The sequence below is a fragment of the Cyprinus carpio genome, chromosome A21 (assembly GCF_018340385.1).
Source record: "Cyprinus carpio isolate SPL01 chromosome A21, ASM1834038v1, whole genome shotgun sequence".
Classification (NCBI taxonomy): Eukaryota; Metazoa; Chordata; class Actinopteri; order Cypriniformes; family Cyprinidae; genus Cyprinus; species Cyprinus carpio.
This window is the reverse complement of record NC_056592.1, coordinates 8,779,956-8,804,937: the sequence shown is the minus strand read 5'-3', so window position 1 is coordinate 8,804,937 and position 24,982 is coordinate 8,779,956. Positions and strand designations below refer to the sequence as shown.

At 34.4% G+C, this 24,982-nt stretch overlaps 5 protein-coding genes across 7 annotated transcripts; 2 read left to right on the top strand and 3 right to left on the bottom strand.

Moving 5' to 3' along the window:
• The first annotated feature begins 4,083 nt into the window (after positions 1–4,083).
• ube2g1b (ubiquitin-conjugating enzyme E2G 1b (UBC7 homolog, yeast)) lies at positions 4,084–7,826 on the top strand. Its single transcript, XM_042778850.1, has 5 exons — positions 4,084–4,301; positions 5,126–5,228; positions 5,366–5,463; positions 5,536–5,714; positions 6,726–7,826. Exons 1-5 carry the CDS (start codon positions 4,259–4,261, stop codon positions 6,810–6,812), a joined length of 510 nt encoding a protein of 169 aa, XP_042634784.1. The 5' UTR covers positions 4,084–4,258; the 3' UTR covers positions 6,813–7,826.
• A 780-nt stretch (positions 7,827–8,606) lies between these two features.
• Positions 8,607–11,309, bottom strand: arpc3 (actin related protein 2/3 complex, subunit 3). Its single transcript, XM_019063023.2, has 7 exons — positions 11,153–11,309; positions 10,611–10,710; positions 10,408–10,484; positions 10,111–10,179; positions 9,856–9,982; positions 9,622–9,716; positions 8,607–8,910 (listed from the first exon to the last, which is right to left on the bottom strand). The coding sequence occupies exons 1-7, from the start codon at positions 11,276–11,278 to the stop codon at positions 8,848–8,850; spliced, it is 657 nt and encodes a 218-aa protein (XP_018918568.2). The 5' UTR covers positions 11,279–11,309; the 3' UTR covers positions 8,607–8,847.
• A 356-nt stretch (positions 11,310–11,665) lies between these two features.
• Positions 11,666–14,412, bottom strand: LOC109045170 (GPN-loop GTPase 3-like). Its single transcript, XM_019063019.2, has 8 exons — positions 14,271–14,412; positions 13,943–14,051; positions 13,057–13,224; positions 12,850–12,974; positions 12,576–12,691; positions 12,396–12,492; positions 12,115–12,243; positions 11,666–11,952 (listed from the first exon to the last, which is right to left on the bottom strand). The coding sequence occupies exons 1-8, from the start codon at positions 14,316–14,318 to the stop codon at positions 11,887–11,889; spliced, it is 858 nt and encodes a 285-aa protein (XP_018918564.1). The 5' UTR covers positions 14,319–14,412; the 3' UTR covers positions 11,666–11,886.
• Positions 14,413–14,507: 95 nt separating this feature from the next.
• On the top strand, positions 14,508–17,167 carry LOC109045172. 2 transcript variants are annotated; one of them, XM_019063022.2, is made up of 7 exons: positions 14,508–14,642; positions 14,738–14,766; positions 15,500–15,624; positions 16,107–16,233; positions 16,336–16,516; positions 16,600–16,682; positions 16,818–17,167. In XM_019063022.2, the coding sequence occupies exons 1-7, from the start codon at positions 14,566–14,568 to the stop codon at positions 16,946–16,948; spliced, it is 753 nt and encodes a 250-aa protein (XP_018918567.1). In that variant the 5' UTR covers positions 14,508–14,565; the 3' UTR covers positions 16,949–17,167. The 2 variants fall into 2 exon arrangements, 1 of the variants encoding a protein (XP_018918567.1); XR_006162916.1 differs by lacking the exons at positions 14,738–14,766; positions 16,818–17,167 and having other exon boundaries at positions 16,336–16,767.
• Positions 17,126–20,793, bottom strand: LOC109045175 (vacuolar protein sorting-associated protein 29). Of its 2 annotated transcripts, XM_042778848.1 has the most exons (5): positions 20,645–20,729; positions 19,750–19,761; positions 17,946–18,137; positions 17,617–17,852; positions 17,126–17,534 (listed from the first exon to the last, which is right to left on the bottom strand). In XM_042778848.1, exons 1-5 carry the CDS (start codon positions 20,645–20,647, stop codon positions 17,417–17,419), a joined length of 561 nt encoding a protein of 186 aa, XP_042634782.1. In that variant the 5' UTR covers positions 20,648–20,729; the 3' UTR covers positions 17,126–17,416. The 2 variants fall into 2 exon arrangements, with proteins under 2 accessions (XP_042634782.1, XP_042634783.1); XM_042778849.1 differs by lacking the exon at positions 19,750–19,761 and having other exon boundaries at positions 20,645–20,793.
• Between the last annotated feature and the right edge of the window lie 4,189 nt (positions 20,794–24,982).

Genomic DNA, 24,982 nt, shown 5'->3' with positions numbered 1-24,982 from the left:
TGTTATTTTTTATTATTACTTTTATTTTAGTTAGTTTTTATTACATCAAATAAAACTAAATGAGAAATGTTGTAAACTAAATTATGTTTTTTTTTTATATTTAAATATGTGTGGTGTGTGTGTGTTGTGTGCATATATATTATTATATATATATATATATATATATATATGTATATATATATATAGTTTTTATTTTTTTTTAAATAGTTTCAGTTTTATATCTTCTATTTAATTTTTAAAGCTTTAGTAGCTAATTTTGTCATTTTTATTAGTTGTTGCTTTTTAATGTTAATTTTTATTATTATTTTTATTTTAGTTTGTTTTTATTACATCAAATAAAACTAAATGAAAATGAGAAATGTTGTAAACTAAATGTATGTTTTTTATATTTATATGTTTGTGCATATATATATATAAATATATATAAATATATATATATGTATATAACAGAACAGAAATATACAAATATGCAATATAAAAAAAAAAAAAAAAAAACACTTTGCAGGTTTGTCTTGTGTTCTGGTTCAAATGTTGGTGTTTAAACTAAAAAAAAAAAAAAAACTGACAAGCTTTTTTTCCTCAGGATGGTTAAACCCATTCCTGATTTAAAAAAAGATAATTTACCTTAGATACGTCTGACTGGTTAAACAGATAGTCATGCAGCCAAACATTTAAATATTTATTTATTTCTTCTTAGATAGGTGTATGATACAATGTTGAAAGCAAGATTCATTTTCTTCACACAGGGCTTTGAGGTGCACACTGTTTTTTACTATTACCAAGGCATCATGGGAGAAAAAGCTTATACTTGACATACAAGATAAGGCCACTCACTGCACAGTCTCACTGATGAAAAGGAGCGATTAAACAACAACATAAGATTAACTTGGACCCAGGGTCTGCAGCCATTTTGCAACACTACAGGCTCAGATAAAAAGATATAAAACAGCTAAATTAGTTTAGCCAAAGATCGGTTGTCATGGAGATATGACATGGTACTTTCCATGTCATTTGTTTATACGTTTATAAGTTGATCTAATAGTCAGATGTGGTTGTTTAGAACACTTATGGATGAAAACACAAACACAAAACATTACTGTACACTGACGCCCCTATAGTTTCATAAAAGTTGATTTGGCTTATGGAAACAGAAATGTCCAAAAAAGGCAATCAACATAATCTTACAGCTCAGATTCACAGCCCATCTGTTGAGATCTCTGACAGCTGCAGTAGAAGGTGATTTTCCCTGACTGACACTATCTTACATATCATGAAACTTTAACCTCAATTTAGCCTGTTCTCTACTGGTTTATTCTAGATGAAAATAGCTGACGGCTGAGGTGATTGTCCAGATATGTTCTCAGATTAGGTCTATGTAGACTTTCAAACTATATACCATATAATTTATACCATACCATTACCATCTAAAATGTTATATTATAAAATATATTATATTATCTGCTTCCCATGGTCAGTTAATTTCTGGAAATGTCTGATCATTTTAAAATTAAAAACTTTTTTTAAAAAAATTAAAACTTCAAAACTTCAATCCATGAGTAATCCACACAACTCTAGTCCATCAGTTAATATCTTGTGAAGTGAAAAGCTGTATCTATCCATATTATTGATGTATTTATTACTTTTATAAATTTGGATAAATTTATATACATTTATGACTATTTCTAGTGAAAAAGTCATCTTATCTGAATCAGGAGAGAAATATATACAGATCAAGCAAGTGAAAACAGTACAAAATAGTTCAAAACATATGTGGGTGGATTTTAATATGGTGGATTTTGACATCAGGGGATAGATTTTTAGTTAAAAAAGTTCATTTAAAGTTAAAAAAACCTTAATGATGGACTTGTTTCTTACACAACTGTTCATACACAACTGCTGATTGTTGAACTGGATTCGCGTGGATTATTATGATGTTTTCTATCAGCTGTTTGGACTCTCGTTCTGATAGCACCCATTCACTCCATTGGTGAACAAGTGATAGAATGCTAAATTTCTTTGAATCTATTCCGATAAAAAACAAACTCAGTAAATCAGTAGATTTCAGTCAATTAGAATTTTCTTATTTGAACTATTGCTTCAAAAAGAAAGTATGAATATCAAACTATGAAATACATTATGCATAAACTGCTATAACATCCATAGTAAGCTTAAAGCAAAATATGTTCCCTTTTGTATTGCAATTCCATTTGCTGAAAGGTCAGTCGAGCTACCCATTTGCCCATTTATTACACACCTCATGACTGACACATTAATTGCAGCAGGCTTGAGAGAGAAAGAGATGCTCGGTCAGCATCTCAATGAAGTGTCAAGCTGTTTGGCCCATCCTGTTTGCAAGATTTTAATGCATTTTATGGATTTAAGTCTGTAATGGCTTCCAATTAGTTACAAGTTTCTTAAAATAATACAGGAGGTTTAATTGTCCTATATTCAGAATTGTTAACCAATAATAGCATTTTTCAATTTGTTTTGAAGTCATGGTGGTTTAAACAGATGGCTTCTTCTGTTGGATGCGAAAGATGAGTTGGATTGGTTGAATCAGTAATAAGGCATCCAACAGTTCATGAGAAGAGTCAAATGTTTCCATAAGATTGCACGGTATTCAGGGTACCGTTGCTTCTCTGTGTAATACAGTGGGTCGACAGTTGCATGCTAAACATGTCAACAAAAGATACGGCACAAGACAATTCTATGGTAACCATGAGACAGACAGATCTGAGAGGTAAAGTGTTCCTCAACGTGTGTGCCATCAAAGAAAACATAACAGGAAGAGTACACAAAGTCTTCCTTTTGTCACCTGAGCGTTGCTGTTTATTCAGAAACCCATCCCCTTGTTTGAGTTTCACGGATGTGGAATGTAGTTGCTAACATCTCCTTTCCATATTCAGTCTATGTTTGGTATCAGTTTCTGGGCTGGGAGCCAAATGTTTGCCTTTTATGGTTCTGTAAAAAAGCTAGTGTAAGATTCTGGCATGTCAGGAGGATTATAAAGCTCTCAAGATAAAGGATGGGCCAGGCTTTGTGAATCCACTCAGAATCACTGATTCAGGCTCATCTGAAGACACAGTTAAACTCAGTTTTGACATATTAAGATATTTTATCAAATTAAAAAACATATATTATATATATTTTTTTACAATTTATTAGTAATTAAAAATTAAACTAAACCACAAAATGTCTAAGTGCCTTGGATGTTTTGGGAGAAAATTTTAGTGAGCAGTTACTGCCACCTTGTGCATTATATTTTTCATTGCAGGGAACATGTCACTGTCATTAATCGTTTAAAATTATGTACATAATATACAGTATAGTCAACATACTGTATATAGCCTAAACTATACACTCTAATAAAAGTCCGTAAAATAGGGCCAAATGTACTGTGTTATTATGAATAAATTGTCTGTATTGATTTTTTACATATGTCTACTTGCATTTTGAATTATACATTAAATAATGTTCCCCCCCCCGGTTTTTATCATTAAACTAAAATGTTAATTTTAGTTTTAGTAATTTTTTTTTGTAGTACGTTTTTTATTAGTCATTTTATATTTTGTTTCTTTAGCTTTCCAATTATTTTAGTTTTAATTTTAGTGATTTTAGTAGTCTACTTCGACATTTCTAATTCTAATAATTCTAATAATACGCTTTAAAGTTTTACCTTTTCATCTAATACTTATATACTTCAGCTTTATTTCAATGACCGACAATAATTTTTAAAGGTATTAGTTTTAGTTAATAAAAACAACGCTACACATTTGTAATTGTGTGCATATATGACATCAATTCACAATTTAGAAAAACTCATTTATAAATTATATTGTTAAAAAATATATGTATTTGCGATTTAATGTTTATTTCTGTTCATATCGCCTATATTTTCAGCAGAATGATCAACAAGGCTGTTTGTTCGCGTTTACTTTGGCTGTGTTTCGACAGCTAGTGAGACATCTACATAGACAGCACGCGTCATGGGCGCGTGCAGCATTTTTGGCCATCAATAATTCGGAACGCGCCCAAACCTGCTGTAGTAGGCAGCTACCTAGTGACACACAGCTCTGAGGTCAGTGCCTTGAGTATCACATGTATCGCTTCTCGGCGCATGCGAAGTAGATATCAAATCCACTGCCGAAGTGCTGCGTGTCGAGCAACTTTGATTGCCCAACATTGATTTCTCTGACTTTATTTCGTCCCATTTTCGTTTGGAGATATTATTTATTTTGTTAACATTAGTTGAAATAAAATGACTGAGCAATCGGCCCTGCTTCTGCGAAAACAGCTAGCAGGTAGGTGGCTAACGTAACTGTTAGCGTGAGTAGTGCAAAATTATGTTATATTATTTTTATCCATACCATCTGTACTAACAAAATGACATAGTGTGTAACGAAACGCAATGTGTCAGTGTTTGTGTAAGAGCTTATGGGCTTCATATTTCCTCTTGTAAAGTAATAAGGTCAGAAGGCTTTGCTTAGCATGCTAGCGCCTAATAAGTTGGTGAGGTATAAACATGTTGATCATAAAGCTTAAATCTTTTATTTAAAACAAACAAATAAACCCTACTTTTCAACATTATTTTTAGTTTTCTGGTCATATTATCAGTTGTCACGTGTATACAGTAGACAAATTAGGAAACATAAATGAGGAAACTCATTCAGTTTTGTACCTTATTTGATACAATTACATGCATATTAGTACATGACGAGCTTTATTCCTCAATCGTTTTTAGTGCTTCAAGTGATCACAACATTATTAATGTATATTATGAAAATAGAGATTTTGCAAGGTAAAACCTATTAGTAAATTAGTGTTCTTAAAGGAGAACTTTAAGCTCCCATTAGCAGAAAATGTGATCTAATATCAAATATTACCAGATATGATTTTTAAATTATATATATATATATATATATAATATATATATATATATATATATATATATATATATATTGTCATCAGCATGTATATACCTCACCAACTTATTCAAAGCCTATTGACAATAATTTTCTTTTAGAAGTGTTAATACAAAGTGTATATATATATATATATAATATGTATATGTATGTATAATTCACTGAAGATACATTGAAATAATGTATTTTTTTACGTCTTACAGAGCTCAACAAAAACCCAGTGGAAGGTTTTTCTGCTGGTCTGATTGATGATGATGATATCTATCAGTGGGAGGTTGTCGTGATCGGCCCTCAAGACACATTGTTGTAAGTAACCAATCCTGTTACCAGCCATGTGGTGTTTGGGTTTAGCTGTAAGATTGGCTGGTTGACTATTCTAGTCTTCTGCAAAACTCAGATCACTTCTAACCAAACCGTTTACTCACTTTTTTTTTTTTTTACAGCGAAGGTGGATTTTTTAAGGCGCATCTTATTTTCCCTCATGATTACCCTCTTCGGCCTCCCAAGATGAAGTTTATTACAGAGATCTGGCATCCTAATGGTGAGTGCATGTCGGTGAAATCATTGTCCCTTATAGCGGCTGACACTGATATTATTCATGATCTCTAACCAGTCGCGAAGAACGGAGATGTGTGCATTTCCATCCTACATGAGCCAGGAGAGGACAAATTTGGCTATGAGAAACCTGAGGAGCGTTGGCTGCCCATCCACACTGTAGAGACCATCATGATTAGTGTGATCTCCATGTTAGCTGATCCTAATGGTGACTCGCCAGCCAATGTGGACGCTGCGGTAAGTTTACTGATTTGTGATGATATATTGAATCCCATTTTATAATAAAAGTCACCATGATATCAAAATAAACATGACGTTTTTGTGATCAGAAGATACAGTAAAAATTATTTATATATTTTAGGGAGTAGGGTTGGGAGTAGAGTTTTTTTTTTTTTTTGTGTAAATCAAATTAAAAAGTAGTGGAGATTGGTTGGTGGTTATAATTTCAAACTTTGAATTGTTGCTACTGCAACTGATTGTGTGCTCCCTAGACATTTATTGAATGAATTGCGTTCCCTTCAGTTTATTCCTTAAGTTTACTTTACTTGGTTTTAAATAAAACATGCAGAAACCTTGTCATTTATAATAAAAAAGTGAATTATTCCATAAAGATAAGAATATTTCATAGAGACTTTATCCTTTCATCAAAATGTACTAAATGTAATGATATTATATATATATGTATATGCATGTATATAATATCTAAAATCTGAAATCAAATGCGTTTTTGCCTCAGGACAATTTTGATTAACTTTTTTGATCCACTTCAAATGTTGACTACCGTGTGTGTGTGTGTGTGTGTGTGTGTGTGTGTATGTGATAATATATATAATATATATATATATATATATATATATATATATATATATATATATATATATATATATATATAATTTTTTTTATAGGAAATGCAGCCTTTCTTAAATGTTGGCACATAGGAAATACATTACTTTAACACACATTATTGTAAAAATGGAAAATGGTTGCATTATTAATGGCAAGTAATGAATGATTTTAAAAAGAAGCATTACCATTTAAGCATCCACATCCTGGATGAAAAACGTGAAGTGCCAAAAAGTGCCAGTTATGACCATCATAGATCCAATTCCTGATGAATAAAATCAAGTCCCACATGCATTTTTTTTCTCATTTCACTCCAAAATGTCACTTTAATTAAATGAAATGCCAATTCATGTTTTTGTCCTTCTGAAGCAATGACTGAAACTCTGATTTGTGTTCGGCTTGCAGAAAGAATGGCGAGAGGATCCCAACGGTGAGTTCAAGAGGAAAGTTGCCCGCTGTGTGAGGAAGAGCCAAGAAATGGCATTTGACTAGACGCCCCATCACTGTTACATTTGTTCAGTACATATCAGTTCCCATCTCCATATCTTGAAGTCAAAAACCATTTCAATTTCAGGATTTATTTCTGCATTGATTTTAAAACCCATGACAAGCTCATATCAATTTAATAGGTTTAACTATGTGTTGAATTACATTTGTGTGGCAAAGCTTCATTGCGTAAATTGAATTCTAACCAGCCCCCTGGATATATAAATTACAAACATTAATAGGCGATCACATATATTTTAGTCACCAGTTATTTGGGTTTGCACCATTTAGGGATATCAGAGCAAAGCCACGATAGAATATTACATATAAATATATATATTTTTTTTTATCTGAATGTGTGAGTTATAGCACGTTTCGTTAATGTCAATTACCCTCCACCTTCTAGTGTGTCTGAATTATTTATTATCTTAATTATGATGAAATGTACTGCATGACACTTGTGTTTGATTCGCTTTTTTATCTGCCACTGAGCCATCAATTTTGAACAGTCTTTTATGCAATTTTGGCGTGTTTTGTGCGTTTATGGTACTAGTAGAGGCTGATGGTCAGATTTCTCTTCTCACTGACAGCCCTATTCCCTTAAAAAAACAAAAACAAAACAATACCGCAGATGTCTCTCAAAGGGCCATCTCTTTCTCTGCTGCCTTAAGTTGTTCTCCTATCGGAAAGGAAAATTGTATTCAGTGATGTCAAGTCCGTCTCAATGTCTAGTAGGTTTTTGAGCTGGAATCCTCTTTTGGACAAACCAAAAAGTTAGATATTTGCATGAGAGACAGAGAATATTTTTTGTATAAATGGTAAGCTCAAAAGCTGTATTTTTTGTGTATGTAAATATGATGTATTGTACCATAGCTCTATCAGTCATTTGTTTGTGATACCCCCCCCACCACCACCACATGTAGTTTGGTAATCTCATTTATGACTGTATCCTGTTCACTCTTCTGTACCCTGAAGGTCCTATCATGTAATTGCTCATTAAAATGTAGCATTTGTCTTACATATCTAGTGTTTGTCCTTATGTTTCATTCTCTTTTAGTCTGGCCTTTGTCCAGTTCTTGATGTCTTCTCTGTCATGTAAATTACAGTTACCTCAATATCTTCTAAAGGTGCATATGATTCTTGACAACACATCTTTTAGGATCTTGTCTGAGTGAGGTTTGTTTGGTGTGGTGTACTTATGCAAATGTAATTTTATTGTTCAAAAGACTTTTAAGCAATAAGTTGTGCATTTTCAGTTGGTCTCGGTCACGTTTTGATTTGAATCAGTGGTGTGTTACTGGTGTGAAACTCTTTTCTCCAGTTTGTGTGATGCTTGGCAAAATTTTAGAGGAAATATGGAAATATAACTAAATATGAATTCTGCAGCAATCAGTTATGCTCTTTAATAAGTAAATAAAACAATTATGAACTCATTACACACTACAGTTATTGTGTTGTTATTATGAAACTATTGAAACTGAAACTATGAAAAATTGATTTTGTCAATTGAAATAAGGCTGAAATTAAATATTCAATATTAGATGAAAAACTTAGAAATTAGTGAAATAAGTTTAAAGGCATAGTCCATCCAAAAAAAGAGAAGATAATTCTGTTGTCACTTACTCACCCTCAAGTTGTTCTAAACCTGTATGAGTTTCTTCTGTTGAACACAAAAGTTGATGGTAGCCATCGACTTCCATAGTATTTTTTTTTTTCCATACCAGCTGTTTGGTTACCAACATTTTTCAAAACATCTTTTGAGCAAAAGGGTAAGTAAATGATGACAGGATTTTCATTTTCTTATGTCTTTCACTCACAGCAGATGCTGTTTCTCTTTAATGGATTTTTATTTGATCGGCTCCTGTTTTATATGACAGGCCAGAAATCAAATATACTTGATCTCACCAGTAAAAAATCTCCAACAGAATCAGGGCAAACACGCTTGCATACACATAAAGAAAAAAACAGACGTCAAAAAATCCAGAAAAAAAATCCATCCACATCCCACGCAGAAATACCAGCAGAAATCCTGAGTGGTTTCTTACTGGCCAGGCGCAGATAGACTTTTGTTCATGAACTGTTTCTTCACAAAGCACACCCACCACTGTAGAAAAAAATAGATATCAGAATGATTAGCAACATTTGATTAGAATTTAGTTAAATATCATGAATTTGAAGCCTTTCATATAAGACACTCAAAATGGTTTGGTGGATCTCAAAAATTTTTAGATGTCCAAAATTTACAAAAGTTGTATTTCAGCGTCTCCAAGCAATGTGCTTAATTTTTTCTAAATTGTTTTTACAGTAACAGGACTTTGGACGAAAAATTCACTTAAATGTCTTTAAAATTGTGTCAACATAAAAAATTAAAAGAATCAGAAAAAAAAAAAAAATCTCAATCAATTCAGTTTGTAATTGTAATACAGTAAAGATTGTGCTTATGTGTCATGAATATAATGTCACAATGCACAAAACCCTAAAAAAGGAAAACAAACAAACAAAATTCAACCATAAAACATATGTTGCTTTTACGCAATTACCATTTTTTCACAACTTTTTAGTCTGTATTAACTGTCAAAGACTTTGTAGGAAACGTGTCTCGTCAAAAAACAAATCCTAAAAAAAAAAAAAAACTTACCTTACACTTAATTTTTACTTTTGCGTTACAGTAACAAGACTTTGTAGGAAAAGAGTCATTAAACTGTCATAGTGCACAAATTTTTTTATTAATTAACTAAATAAAATGGCAGTAAAAGCCTCTCCTGCTTTTGTCAATCACCTTGATTTGACTGATAATATTTTTAATATGCCTCACCTTGCTTGGTTTGTCTGTCTGAGGGTCGAACACACGGTCACACAATCTCAGTCCTGTCTCCTGTCGGATTTGTTGCAGGTAACCCCTCATCGTTTCTGCCCAGGAGAAAAACACGGTATTTAGATCTTTTCTGTAATCAGCAATAACACTTCTAATAAACACATCATAAAGAAGGTCTTAGTGGATGTTTAAATCAACCAGACCCAGTTAAGTTTTGACTTCACTGTGCCATACCTTCCTCCTGTTTGTTAGAGGGTTTAGCATACATGGCATTCAGAGGGAAGCCAGGTTCTCCAGGGATAGGAAAGTTGGTAATTCCCAGCGTGTACATCTCCTTCTCTCCTTGGCCCCTTGAACTGCACTAGAAATCATTTATGAGACAGTTACTTAAGAAGCATTAACTATGAGGAAAATGAACAACACCTGATAACTTAACTTAGCACTTAACGTTTGAAATATACAATGAAGCTTTTATTCTTCAATAGTTACCTTCTGGAGCTTCTTGAGGCATTCAGAGATGTAAAGAGTGGTGTAGATCAAAGTCCGATCTGCCTCATTCTATCAAAAATAATAAAAAATGAACACTTCAATACAAGATCTCAACAATTAAAGTGAAATTATACCTGACTACGTATGTCCATATGCATGTGTAAAGAGTTTAAATCAAGATACATGAGAATAATTATTCTTCTCTCTCAGGACAAAACTATGAATGCATGTTAAGGCATGCAAGTGTATTTTTCAGGCTCCTGCACAGCCAGCCTGCTGTACGGTCATCCGCCTTACCTTAATTTCATAGTTCTTGAAGAAAACATTGGCTTTGAAGTAGTAGATGGCCTCATCGATAATATCTGTGTCTTTGGCTAAATATAGAAACAGGAATAATTGATCATTTGTCAAATACCCTTTACTAAAGATGGCCATTTAAGGAAGGACCAGACACAACTCTGATCTCACAGGACAGCCTTAAATCAAGCAAACTTTCTTACTTTCTTTAGCAGCAGGACCCTTAAACTGTGTTTTGAGGGGCAGTAATGCCATATTCCCCACCAGTTTGGTGTCTGCATCCATCAGGTTTGAGTGGTAAGCCTGAACAGAGTGGAAAATTACAGAAAATGCAAGAGTTATTTAGTAAGGCTCTTTTCATATAGCAAATTTGTTTTAAAGACGACCAATGTTTAAAGAAAATCAGCGATCACTGAGGTGAATGTAACTTAAATGAGGAGATCCAGTTGTTTGCATCATGCACAGACGCACAAATTCTGTTTCTAACAACATATTTCTGACACTTACATATACATACTTGGCAATAATATATAAAAATCGAAAACATAATAAAATATGTATTTGTAAAACTATTACAATTATAGAAAAATAGCCAGAGTTATATGATGTATAGGTTAGCTCTATGGCTAATAACGCTAAAATATTTTTCTACTTCGCCGCTGCTCTAAAACGTGGCACAACAAACTTCCCAGAAAGCAAACAATTGCGCTATTCGTTAAAATCGTTATGTTTAATGATTTCTTACCGGCATTTTGATACAAAATGTCCCAAATCTAGCAGGCAAAAAAATGAATGTCAGCGCTGCGGTCCGCCGCTTCCGCTGTCTCACCCAACACCGATACAGGAAGTTTGCAATACAATATCCGGCCATAACCACTGGGGGGCGCCGACGGAGGACAAGTTATTTCATTTTTAAAAATTATTTTAAATCACTTTTAAATCTTTTAAGTAGTCTAAATGTTTTGCATGTGCCATTTTAAAAAAATGTCCACACAATTTTTTTTTTGTCACGTCAGTCAAAATCTAGCTCCCTGCCTACCAAGACAGCGTAGGAAGTACATTAGGTTTTAACAAGAATATAACCAAATATTCATGACTGTGGCAGATATAGAAGTTTAACTGTGCACTATTGAATAACTCATGATAATGATCAACTACTATTTCGCTTGTCTCTGTCAATGTCTTTCTAAGACTTTTAAGCAACTGGGTTATGACATATATAATAACTGATTTAAAAGAAATAAATAAAAACACCACATTTGCCATTTCCATATTTTTACTGCAAAAATAAATACACACTTCTAAAAAACAGATTACATTTTATAAAACTCTGCAAAGACTGAGGCATAGCACAGGTTCTGGTTGCATCCTTCAACTAATGCTATTATGAATAAAAGCGACACAAAATATAGTTTAAATAAATTAAACTCTTAATTAGTGAAAAACTGGCTGGCTTTGAAGTATGATCTCTCCCCTCGCTCAAGAATCATCTCTGTCTTGGAAGAACTCATCAAAATTTGTGTTACTGGGCTCCCCATCAATTTCCTGTAGGGAAAAAAATAGAGCCGTTTAATTTGCAAATTGCTAATTTTGTTATAATCTAAAACTAATTTAGTCTAAATAGCTGTTTATAATAGACAAGCTATATAAATACATCTTAGAATCAAACACAGTTCATAGCATATGAACGCAATCTTATGCACAAACCTTTGGCTCTTTAAACTCCAGGTCTTCACCATACTGTATGGAGAAATCAATGTGCTGCAGGACCATGTTGATGCCCTCCTCATCAGTGCGGTCAAAGGGCAGGAAACAAACCATACTGTAATCATCAATCTAAAGAAAACAGTAATTAAACAAAGAATGATTGTAAAACTTGAAATTGAATATGAAAGATGCTAGGGCTGAACGTTTAATCAAAATTAAAAACCCAAATTGCTATTTGGCATTGTGCGATTATCAAAAATGAAAGGCTATTATTTAAATACCAAACCACATATGGCCTTGGTTAATTTCTTGAATTTCTTGCTACTCATAGCTACAGAGTTGTCCTCCATCATTGAGTACATATCTGGGTCCAGATACCTGCAAATAAAATAAAAACACCGTCATGTCATCTTAATCTAGGATAAAGTGAATTATAAGTGGATCGCATTACATTAACATACTTCTCTATTTCCTTCTTAGCCTTTGGACTGAGTAAATCCATTTTGGTCATTATGTTGACTTGTGGGGCTTCTAGTGTCACCATAGCAGACAAAGCAGCCATAACCCCAGAGATAAACTAGACGAAAAAAAAAGGGGTTTACAATTTCAATCATTTGTTAACCAAATCACAAAAAAATCCAGGCCATGCTTGCCGAATCAGACTTCATTTCCATTGTATAAAGCTGTAATACATGTATTTTTAATTTTTTGTCATAGCCGTGTGCCAAACATTACCTTGAAGGTCTCGACCATGAACTGTGAGTCAACCAGGAAGACCCCACACACGCGAAACTCCCACTGCTGCAGCTGCTCCACGAGCTGCTTCATTACAGGCAGATGCGTGTACAGCTCGATCTGACCTGCAGTCCAGAGGACACAATGCTCTGTACCGTTCCATGCCAATCCTCAACAGCACCATACATCTGGCACAACACCTCTTACCAGGGCAATCAAACAGTATGTAGTCGTCCTCCACATGACCAAGACTCTCCTCCAGCCAGTCAAAGTTGTTAGCGAAGTACTCCATACAGAAGATCAGACCTCCGTTGGGGCCAAATCTCAAAGAGTCATCCTCCATAACATCATCTACCTGGATCAATTCTCGAATATCTGCGTACGGTGAAAATTGTAACAGAACATATTAAATGCCTTTAAAAATTTATTGAGAATTATGTTTTTATTTTATTTTGTTGTATTTAGTGTGTCTATGTCTACAGTGAAATGTTGCATTTTGTTTGGAACAACGTAGTGTGCAAGAAACTGTTATGCAAGAAATATTTCATACGTTGTCTGACAATAAAGTTTACTTTATATCTATATCTACCTTGGCTTTGAGGGCAGTTGCAACCCTAGTTATGAAATACAAATTGTATAACTTCTGAATTTTTAAAATATGCAATGTAAAATTATTTATTAGAAGTCTCTTCTTAACTTTAAATTATAATGAATTCAAAAGTCATCACCTATCTATTTTCTAAATGCACATGATACATCTTATTGTAGATGATTCATCCATATGTTTTTTCTTTTTTGCCCTTATAATATTTAATAAAAAGGTAATTTATTATTTGACGTTTTATCTTACTTACAATTAATAAATAACAAAATTATTTTGTATGTATGTTGTATGAAATGTATTTTTTTATTGTGTTTTTTTTTTTACTTGATTCAATGTAAATAATGACAGTTAGTGTCTGTACATTAGAAAATACCAGTGAAATGCTTGAGAACCCTTGACTTTATTTGTTTCTCATGATCCTAAAAACCTCTGATATAAACTGCTCTGAGAGTGTGTATCTCTCTGTGTGTGTGTGTATTGATTCCTGACCTGCCATGACAGGATAGTCAAAATGCTCTGCAGCTGGATCCAGATTCACCACCTGTACAGATCGGTTGAGGGTCTGACAATGATCTAACATTGTGGCACAGTAAGTACTCTGAAAAATACAGAAAACAACTCGGATTCAATATAAAAATCACCACCCCATAGTAAGAATCGACATATTTAATGGTTCAAGTGCTTAAAATAATTACGATGAAAACAGACCAGACTGGTGTTTTATATTTAACACTTAAGCACAGATATGCGAACAATAACATAAAACCATAACTATTGAGAAACATTTAGTATGTTAACGCAGCTGATACTGAATTACCTTTCCACTTCCGGCAGGACCCATCACTAGTTGCGCGTATCGAGGCATTATTAATTCTCCAGCTCCAACAGCGCTAGATGGTATGTCGTTTTCACTTATTTCACCAAAAAAACGCAATGTGTTCTACTTACAATATCTATAGCAGCCATACTGTTTTTTTTTTTCTGTCACCTACGGAAGCCCGCTGAGGTCAAAACATTGGAAACGCGTTCAGTCTCGGATGGGATTACAGGTCGCCTTATATCACTTGTAAATATTCCACAAGCCTCAGTTCAAGTAACGTTAACACTCCGGCATGAAAAAACACGTGAAATTCCTTGAAATCAACGATAAAAGTCGTCTGTACCACAAAAAGTCGTTTTTGCCTTTAAGGTAAGCCTCAGAATATCATACAACGGCTATGCAAATGACTTCATAGAGTTGTTGTCACATAAATTATAATTTCCTGTGATATAATGTCTTGACAGGCCATCTGGTCTCAGTCATGTGCAAGCTGGTAAGTTAATTATTGATTGGCCAGATTAGCAATGGCTGCCTTTGTTCTGTAATTGCTAATATGGCCTATATATATTTACATATACTGTATATAATGTAAATATACAACCTCAGTTCTCTTCATTCTTTTCATAAAGTTTTTGTAACTGAAAAGATGCTTAAATGAGATGATTTGCAAAGTTAAAACTATTAAAATGTATTAAAATTTCCACTTTCTAGAATTTTATTGTCCTGTGTGAGGCTTATGTGCTTTAAAATAATTTTGTATAATTTACATAACTTCAGTGCATTATATTGTATGTTGTACTATCCTAAAGTTGTTAGTTCTTGAATCACATCTCTGCATTTCTACAGCTCCTCTTTTGCATTTTCCTGTTGTATACATCTGTAAATACAGTATATACATCTACAATAACATGTACACTAAGTTTGAACTCAAAACACAACATTTTTTTCCCCCTAGCAACCTGACTAGTTTTTTTCCATATGGATACAGTAGTAAGCTTAATCTGTGTAAATTACAGAAACATTACACCTGTATAATTTGGACAGAGTAACAAGAGTCTTTGACCCAGATGAGTGGGACCAAACAGGCATTCTAAAAATCCTCTTAAGACAAACGGCTGTCATGTGTGTAGCTAACTATTATCTGGGAACTATTACTTTATTAATATCTGTCATGTAAACTCTAACTAAATATTCAGTGAAAGGATTTAATTTCCCCCTTTATCCAGGCAAAACAAACTCAGTATTTGGACATAAAATACAAAGACCTGCAACTGTACAAGTGCCAGAACAAGATCGGGGCACTAAAACTATTCATATCCCAAAGACCATGGCTGCTGCTCCATTTTTACAGGTATTTCATGAAAATATACACTACCGGTCAAAAGTTTGCAATAACGAGAGATTGCTTTATAAATATTTTGAAAAAGAAGTCTGTGCCTATGGCTTTATTTTATTAAAACCACAGTAATATTGTGAAATATTATTGCAATTTAAAATAATTTTTATTTTTTATATGCATATATTTTAAAATGTCCTTTATTGCTGAATTGCTCAATCCTTTTTGGCTGCTGAAAATAAATGGAATAAATTGCATTGTAAAATGTATTCAAATAGAAAAAAAGTTATGTAAAATTGTAGTAATATTTCATAATATTGCTGTTGTTACTGTATTTTTAATCAAATAAATGCAGCCTTGGTGAGCATAACAGTCACCAAATAAAAAAAAAATATATTGCAATGAATTGATAAATATATCTGATATCTAGACTGGTTCGGCAGCCATTAAGAAACTTATGCCAAGTATCTCAAAATTCACATTCACTTTGTCTTCAGCACCCAGGTCTGACACCCGGACAGAAGCGTTTTCTGTATAATATCGCAGAGGCCTACAGTAAAGAGCACATGCGGCAGTTAATAAGTCAACACTATATGAATGTATTACACCGCTGTATCAGGACAGGTGAACCATCACCTCATATTAGCATGGAACTTAATTTTGCCTGTATTAGCAAGACCTTTTATTACAATGAAATATATATAATTTATTGTACTTCATATTTAGTGCCAGATGCAAATGTGAATCTAAACGTGAAGCTGCAGATGTCAACATACACCCCACAAGTGGAGCACACGACAAACTCTCAAAGTACATCTACGAGCAAGACAAAAGCAAGCGGAAGGAGATCTTCGACCTCAGAGAAAGTCAAGAAAACAACTTTACCTAAAATTGTCAATCATCAAAAGTAAGAAAATGTTGCCACCTGCAAAAATGTTGAAACACTGTTGAAAGAAATAGCTGTGAACCTAATATTTAACTACCACACAGAGTGTCTCCTGGAATTACAAAGTCAAACACAATACATTCAAATAAGAGAAGAACTAACACTGCAAAACATGCTTCTTCACGGGGTAGGTTTGTTACTTTACAGGCTATAAATAGTGTAATATACAGGATTCTTTATGATCCTGATATTATGAAAACTTGAGCTTATTTAAAGCATTTAGCTATATTTAACATTATTTAAAACTGACCTATATTTCCAGAATCACATCCATGGGAAGATGACTTCGAATGGGAGGCGACTGAAATGGATTCTTATCTTGCAGGACACATGAGTGGCCTGTCTTTTAATGAATCACAAGACGATGATGAGGACTATCTATTCCTTACCTAACACATCAATCTATATTTCATTTGTCATTTGTGAAAAATATCTAACAAGATCATTCTTAAAACATCTCCAAGACGATCCAGTTTTAAGTAAAAGGCTGTTCCAGACATTTCAGAATAGTGATTTTTAATAATGTGCATTCTGTGTTTTCTTAAAAAATTAAAAACAAAATTACACTGCTCATGTGATGCGGGGTTTTATTTTATGAAAGATGACTTAACATGGGCCTTGAAAAATTAATAGGGCACATAACATATTCGCACTAACATTATGCAAATAATGCAGCATTATTGCATCCTCAACAACAATCTGCTGAAACCACAACGCTGACATTCAGGTGACATATAAACAGTATTATATATTACATTAAAATATAGCGTAACGTTATGATACAGCATTTGTGACGTTCAGGTGAGAGGGAATGACAAGATTAGCATCCTGAAAGAAGGCAGCTGACAGTATCCGTGCTCTTTAAGACTTTTTGTATTCGATTCTCTCGACTTTGACGTCGTCTCCAATGAGCTGATAGACATACGTTACCACTGTGGATGCTTGAATGTCCATCAAAACAAACGATGGTGTGATGTTGCTGTTAAGAGACAATTTAATCACAAATCATGTAATCAACTGCATATAACATGATGTGGAGAATATAAAAGTAAACGTTATACCTTTCCAGTGCGCTATAGGCCCCTGTGGCAGATCCGGGGTTAATATAAAATTTATTCTCATTCTCGAAAGCCTCAAATTTGTGTGTGTGACCAGAAATGAGGATATCCACATCCAGCTGCCTTTGAAGCAGCGCCAAGCTCGCCATGTCACCCCACGGGATCACTTGGTGTCCGTGGATAAGGCCGATTTTGAACTGCCCCACTGTCACCACCTTCTGCTCTGGATAATTCAAGTTCTTTCATTTGGAAACAGGCAATGAGGATGGTTAAAAGAGTGCATAAAGAAACAACGAAAAACAGAAATATGAACTAAAAGTCATCAAAGTCACCTCATCAAAGTCTCCTCTGACAATGTGCACATCTCCAGCGAGTGTTTTCAGGTAGTCGTAGCTCTCCTTTGTACAAAGGTTTCCCGTGCAGAGGATGTGCTGAATCTTGCCAGGCACTAGCAACTTCTTGAATTTGGCAGGTAGGGTGTTGCATCGGTGGGGAATGTGAAGGTCACCTAACACGAGGACCAGCTAATGGTGAAATAAAACTTGTTAGTGTTCAAACCTTAGTTGCTGGACACATAGGGTGAAGGAATAGTGGAGTCGTAAGCAAAGCATTGCTGTCTGAATGAAATCTTTAATTAATATATTTGGGAGTTTTGCCTTTAGAATTTATTTGGAAGCATTAATGTGTAAAATATTCTTCAGACAGCAATCAGGTCAAAGCTGAGCACAAGGGAGCCGATTCTAAGACTGTTAGCTCAGCTAAACCTAAAATAGGCTGAGATTAAACTGTTTGCATACAAGCCTAAAAAAAAAAAATGTTCAGTAGAATCACATCTTTGGTACTATAGAAAATTGAGATCTTACATAATGCACCATTTTCAATAAAAAAAAAACACAGCTGAACATTTAAGACAACATGTTCATTTGGAACTGTATTTGGAATAGCATACTAACATCTTACACTGTGGCTGCATCAGAAATCACACACTTCCCTACAATATAGTAGGCAAAAAACAGTATGTGAAAAAAGTGGTGTGTCCATAGTATTCATAAAACAGAAAGTGAAAAGTACCCAGATGACTTACTATTTCCGGTGAGATTTTGAAGTGTGCATTCGATTTTATTGTTTATTGACAGTATTTCTGGTGTGATTTTGATGTGTGAATTTGGTGAATTCTGTATGTTTGGATTAATTTGATAAAATGGCATTTTAAATATGTATGGATTATTTTTTGGTGCTTGCAAAATAATTCAAAGAAAGTACCTACACAATTATGACATTTGGACAAAATTGGATGCAAACTGACCATTTTTATTTCTAATGCCAAATTTACACTGCAAAGGTGGCACAGAAGAGCTTCTGAAATGCCATATAGGTGTCTTTACACAGGGTGTTGCTGTAATGCATAAATGCATTTAGACAGCAATTACAACTGTATGCTTTAATACTAGAGGCTGAGCTGGCACAATTTAGTCAGGAATTTATGTGGCATTGTGCCTTCTACACTGAATTTTGAACAGGCACAGAGCAGCCTTAACTTGTCATTGTAAAGACATCTTAATATCATTAAATGGGACTCCCATAAATGTGCACCGAATAAATGAGGTAATGTGACAAACATGTTACTACAATAGCATATTGGTGTTTCAAATGTTCATTGTTGCATACTGTTTCACATACTTTAAATATAGTAGTATGCAGTATTCAGCATATACCGCAGTGTACACACAGGACATTAGTATCCTATTCCAAACATAAGCCAATATTTTTATGAGACCACTATGTTTGACCAAGTCTCACTGATACTCTATTTAGCTTGTGTTTATAAAATATGCAAAACACACACACAAGTTTCTGTAAGGCTTAGAAACAGGAAAATATATTCTCAAAATGGTGGAAGAGTATTCTTTAATTCTCAATCATTCTGCAAGCTGATAGTTAGATTATTAACTACTTGATGATCACAGAAATTAGATTCACTTGATGAAGAACATTCTAAACCCAGAGCAATGCAAACATGAAGCAAGACTGAGGGTGAGAGAGGAATCATGCTAGATCCAGCAGCCCAGAGAAAACAGCAGCACTAGTCTAAAAGTGAGAAAACTGTGAGCACAAGAGGTCTGGAGAGGCACTTACTCTGTGACCAGCCTGAATACGATGCAGAAGTCAGGATGGGGAACAGTGGGTGAGGAAGGGTGTGAGGGAGGGGATGTGGATGCATAATTACAACAAAAAACAACATACGAAAGATGACAGACAGACAGAAAACTGAAACAAAGTGGATAAATAATATCAACCGGAAACTCATAAATTGGACTGAATGTTAGCTGATTGTGGTGGATGAATGGGTGGCACTTGCAGGCGGTTAGTGTGAAGCTTGGGGTAAGAGCTGCTGAGGCTTCCCGTAAGATCACAGTATCACTTCCAAAAGCACTTCCTTGACAACGATTCAATCTGCAAGCACTATTCTCTGTAAAACTTTTTTGGAACGATATTTATTGCAGTACAAATACATTTTAAAACGTTCTTGAGGTTTATACACCTAACAAAAAGACACTGTAAAATGAACACATTTAGTAATATTCTTACAATTTGCTTTTGGCTGCACAGACAATACTGACGCCATTTATTTATTTTTGTAAACTTATGCTTGTAATATATAAGGATAACAGTATTATGCTAGCCGTGGCTAGCAAACTGTTACTGGACTAAGCATTCAGTATTAACACACCACATCAAGTATCGCAACACATAAAAGCGTAATTAGTTCATGTAGCAAAGAATATACTTCGAGTGTCATTGATGTAATCTATTTAAAAAGACTGCCTGACTACTCGATACTGTTGTGAGCACGGGCTGAATCACTCAGGCAGTGCTAGCTCGCTGCTGTCATGTGACCCTTCAGTCGTAAAAATGCCAGCTTTTTGGGAAAGCAGTTTAAATATCTACTCGGAGGTATGGTTTTAAGAATAAGTTAAAACGGACGAGTATTTTCTGATAAGGAAACCGGTTCTGATAAATGAACACGTACCATTTTTGTCCAGCTGCGTGTTTGAAACTGAGCTCAGGAAGCTGCTGTTGACTGGTAAGGCCAGAAACTAAATGTTGCCAGATTACGAGAGAAAAATAAGCAAGCTCATTACAAGACAGCCCAAATTCGCTTACAAAAAAAGCACCTGGCAACCCGACACGACAGCGACATCTTGCGTGTCAGCCCTAATTGGCTTGCACAAATTGCGTTTGTAAAGTTGAGCCGTTGTGTACAACTTGGCAGTTATTTGTTGAGCAGTTGTGTGGCGACTGTATTCAAATATGTTGATTCCGGTTCAGCAGTTTGTAAACTTTTATGAAGGGCACTGTTTAGGGCATTGATATGAACATCTCTGCACATATGCTGATGGCCTCCTTTACTCGGACTACTGCGCAGTGTTTAGACATACTCCCTCTCAGCCGTGTGTCTTAAAATTATTTGCTGGCATTGTGGGGTGTAATAGCGCACACACATAATCGCCCTTTGAAAAAAAAATGGATTAACTTGACTGCTTTCCTGCTTGGAGGCTGAGGTATAATATATTATTAAATATAGCTTAAGTAAACACTGAAAATAAGGGAAATTTCCTGGGCTACTCATCCAAAAAACCGGAACATTTCTACATTCATCTTTCTGTTGCGTCCCTCTGCTGACAGCAAAAATTTAAATACAAAACTGCTGCATTAACTGCGAGATTGTGCTTGTACTTTGATGGTGTGAAATCGTGCTTCACAACAACCACGCTGTAAAAAGGCCAATATCACGCTAAGGTTGCTTTCAAGTAACGTTAAGCAAAACTATGGTTTTAAAAATATCTGTTTTGCTGGAAGGGCAACTGTGTAGCAACAGGACAACAGTCCGATGGAAGGGCGGGATACAAAACATCTGGGAAGAGTGTTCCCCGGAAAAAAAAAATGACAGTAATCTTTTAACACTAGTTAGTTAAAAGTACATTCTCCTAAAAACTAGGCGGAGTGCAGTTTAGTATTAAAGAATTCTTAGGTAAGAGTCGCTACCTATTTTCCTTAACACTAAGAGTTCTCCTAAAAAGTAGTAAAAGTTCTTAGGTAAGAGTTTCCTCTTAAATCTGAAGTGAAATGTCTTATGAGTTTATAGTTTTAAAGTTCCAAGTCCAAGGACGTGAACATCTTCTGAAGGGCACTGTTTAGGCATTGATAGTGCGAAAGTTCCAAGTCCAAGGACGTGAACATCTCTAATTAGAACGTCACGTGTTGTCATCTCGAATTAGTTTCCGAAAGTGGCGCGTTCACGCCATATTAGAATTCCCGTAATTACGAGATTCCAACTTGTAGAAAGCGTTCACGTCCTCATATAACTCGTAATTACAACTTGTGAACCGGGAGTATTCTGAGAGCTACACCTTGTATCACGTGACCGATGTACCTGACCACGGCAGGCTCTGTTTAGGTGTTGATAGTGTTGCCACAGAAAAGCATAATTCCTAGTTCCAGAAGGTTGTGAGGGAAAGATAACCTTGTTCAGCTTCCCAACGAACCCAGCGTTTAGGGAACAGTGGATGCAGTTTGTTTTTCTGATGTACCAACGGAGTTCCGCAAGTGTGTTTGTTTGTTTCTGTCATTTCTGTAACGAATGTTTATAAACAATGTCCAGTTCGATGCTGTATTTGCAGATCATTTGATACTGAAAGATGGTGCGGTCCAGCGATAAAAGATCTCGGTCATGAATCGGAATCGCAGGCGGCGAAACTGCATCAAATTTCTGTGTTTTGTTGGCAATTGGCGCATAAGTGGCGTGCTCGTGACTCCTTAGCTCCGCCCGCCTCTAGGAGCTCGCCTCTACAATTCGGAGAGAATTGTAAGCTGTATCTTTCTTTTGTAAATCTGATAAAACTAAAGAGTCTTCATAGATATGAAGGATGCAGTACTACTCTATAGGTACTCAAGATTAACATTATATTGGCAGAAACTGTGTGTGTTATGTCACGTTTGAGCTTGTTGCTATTGATGATGTCAACAAGCTTACTAACTATGTTCACAGTGATTGGCTGAGAGGGGATGGGTTTCTGTCAGTTATTTTAATTGTATAAAATTACAACATATATAACCTGTTCTAATAGCAATGCGGAAACTTACATCAACCTCACATTTATTATATGTAACCAGTTTATGACAGAGTTTTTACAATTTTTTTTAAATGTTTGCTTTTGTGTTTGCCGCTAGGTGTCAGTACAACATCAGAAAAAATGATCAGGGGAAACCAACGTAGTAAACAGTTTAACCTCATTGAGAAAACAAGCATTTGAGTAGTTTGATGTTGACTGAAATCTTTAGTTACTGTGAATATACCCATTTTGACAAATTCTCCATGTATCAGCTAACAACTAATCCTTTATTTATAATTTGCTTTTTTTTTTACTACATTAGGATACATATACAGATGAGCTGTAAATTCACTGAATTAACGTTAATATATCTATTTATATAAGATTTGCTTTGCAAAAATGCATTTTGTCTGTATACATCATCACTGTCTTTAATATCATGCTTAGTTCTGGCCCTTTTATTTATCCAGGATATGTAATGCCACATACGTTACAGGTTATCCAACATGAATAGACCTAGAAAACAGGCTTATATGAATAGCTTGCTTACAATGGGAATGTTTTATGAGGCATTCATTTAGCTCGTACACAAACTTCCTGCCCTAAACCACTTGATGGGCATGAAATATCTCAGTGGAAACACCTGAATGTCCTTTCCTGATTAGAAATGAGGTGATGCTCCAGAACATGAAGGCTTTTGGCAAGAGGACTGATGAAGACTTAGGGACTCAAACATTTGTATAGATTTTATAAAAAATAAAATCTATAAAATTTTAACTTTTTTTTATAGATTTATCTATAGAATTCTATGGATAAAAAAAAAATATTTGTAAACTAAGTGGTTAACCTAGAAAGTGACAGATTTACAGAGTGATTCTACCAAATTATTCCAAGACTGGCTTCATCAAAACCCCACACATAAGCAAAGGAGACTTAAAGAAAGCAAAACTCTCATCCTCTAAGGGCATAATTGTTTCCATTGCTTGCCAAGCCCTTAATTCCCTTAAGAGCTGAAAAAAAGACTTTCATTAGTCTCAACCTCAAAACATTGACTCATCAGTCACAGTTTAGGCCTGTGGTGAGGCAACAAGGACCCCATGAGACCCCAAAACAGGTGGCTAAAGAACAGTGTGAACCAAGGTTGGCATAAGAATAACAGAATATCAGTTATTCTATTATTGTTTCAAAAATTTAAAATAAATCTCTGCAAAAACATTTATGCAATCATTCATTATTCATATTTCTCATTCATATGCAAGCTTTTATTCTTTTCTATTTTCTTGAAAAACTTTGTTATTTACCAAAATGAATAATAATAATAAAAAATAAATACATATTAATTAATATGTTTTATTTGACTTATTTTACTTATTCACTCTTTGACCTCATAGTGTCACTGTTTGCTCAAGGAAAATAAAAAGATAAGCAGATAGGTTTGTATCACTCTTTTATAATATCTCTTAAATGTCTTGGTAAATACATTTACAACATGTACAATATATAATATTTGTTAGCTTGTTTAGCTCTTTAATTCTCAAATGGATTCAAAGCCTCTCTCTGGATTTGTTGTGTGTGTGGCCCCATATTTGAAGCTTCATGACATACAAATACCAATTACATCACCTTTTTTTTTTTTTTTACTCCATAATCTTTCAAACAGGTCAGTGTAGTTTTGGGATATTTAGTTTAGCAATATGTCTTCTCTTGATTTGAAGTTCTTAGATTTGGCTTGAGACCACCATCACTTTGGCATTGACTGACATGTGACCCCCTATTTTCCTCAGCATCCATATTTATGAATATTTACTTCAGTTTTAATGTTTTTAATAAATAGAAATATAATGTGTTTCAAGTGAATACTTTATACTCACCCTCCTGTCGTTCCAAACCCACATACATTTCTTTAGTAGAATGCAAAAAGAAGAAATTTAGAAAAATTGATAACTGAAGGATGAAAGTAAACCCCTGCTGTACCCAGATCATTCATGCACAAGCTAATCTTTTAGACCATATAAACTGGATCAACTCAGTCATTTGAGTTTATAATGACATGATGATGAGCAAATGATGACAGAATGTTAATTTTTTGTTGAAATCCTCCTCTACACACATTCTGTGTCAAAAAAAAAGGAACTGAAAACATCAAGTTAATCACAACTCGTTATTCTAATCTATAGCCCTATATTCTAAGTCATATTTTTATATTTATATGTTAACAAGGCAAAATCTGTGTAGCCTCTGCAGTTCATGCACAG

Excerpts from the sequence above, each read along its gene's own strand:
- ube2g1b (XM_042778850.1), top strand. The coding sequence starts at position 4,259 with ATGACTGAGCAATCGGCCCTGCTTCTGCGAAAACAGCTAGCAG. Across the intron at positions 4,302-5,125 it reads TCTGCGAAAACAGCTAGCAG|AGCTCAACAAAAACCCAGTG; the intron begins GTAGGTGGCTAA and ends TACGTCTTACAG. Across the intron at positions 5,464-5,535 it reads AGAGATCTGGCATCCTAATG|TCGCGAAGAACGGAGATGTG; the intron begins GTGAGTGCATGT and ends ATCTCTAACCAG.
- arpc3 (XM_019063023.2), bottom strand. The coding sequence starts at position 11,278 with ATGGCCGGATATTGTATTGCAAACTTCCTGTATCGGTGTTGGGTGAGA. Across the intron at positions 10,485-10,610 it reads GGGTCCTGCTGCTAAAGAAA|CCAAAGACACAGATATTATC; the intron begins GTAAGAAAGTTT and ends TTCTATATTTAG. Across the intron at positions 9,983-10,110 it reads GCCTCAAGAAGCTCCAGAAG|TGCAGTTCAAGGGGCCAAGG; the intron begins GTAACTATTGAA and ends AATGATTTCTAG.
- LOC109045170 (XM_019063019.2), bottom strand. The coding sequence starts at position 14,318 with ATGCCTCGATACGCGCAACTAGTGATGGGTCCTGCCGGAAGTGGAAAG. Across the intron at positions 14,052-14,270 it reads GTCCTGCCGGAAGTGGAAAG|AGTACTTACTGTGCCACAAT; the intron begins GTAATTCAGTAT and ends TGTATTTTTCAG. Across the intron at positions 13,225-13,942 it reads TGACTATCCTGTCATGGCAG|ATATTCGAGAATTGATCCAG; the intron begins GTCAGGAATCAA and ends CACCGTACGCAG.
- LOC109045172 (XM_019063022.2), top strand. The coding sequence starts at position 14,566 with ATGAAAAAACACGTGAAATTCCTTGAAATCAACGATAAAAGTCGTCTG. Across the intron at positions 16,234-16,335 it reads ACACCGCTGTATCAGGACAG|TGCCAGATGCAAATGTGAAT; the intron begins GTGAACCATCAC and ends CTTCATATTTAG. Across the intron at positions 16,517-16,599 it reads AAAATTGTCAATCATCAAAA|AGTGTCTCCTGGAATTACAA; the intron begins GTAAGAAAATGT and ends ACTACCACACAG.
- LOC109045175 (XM_042778848.1), bottom strand. Across the intron at positions 17,853-17,945 it reads TCAGAGGAGACTTTGATGAG|AACTTGAATTATCCAGAGCA; the intron begins GTGACTTTGATG and ends TCCAAATGAAAG. Across the intron at positions 17,535-17,616 it reads GCCTATAGCGCACTGGAAAG|CAACATCACACCATCGTTTG; the intron begins GTATAACGTTTA and ends GTCTCTTAACAG.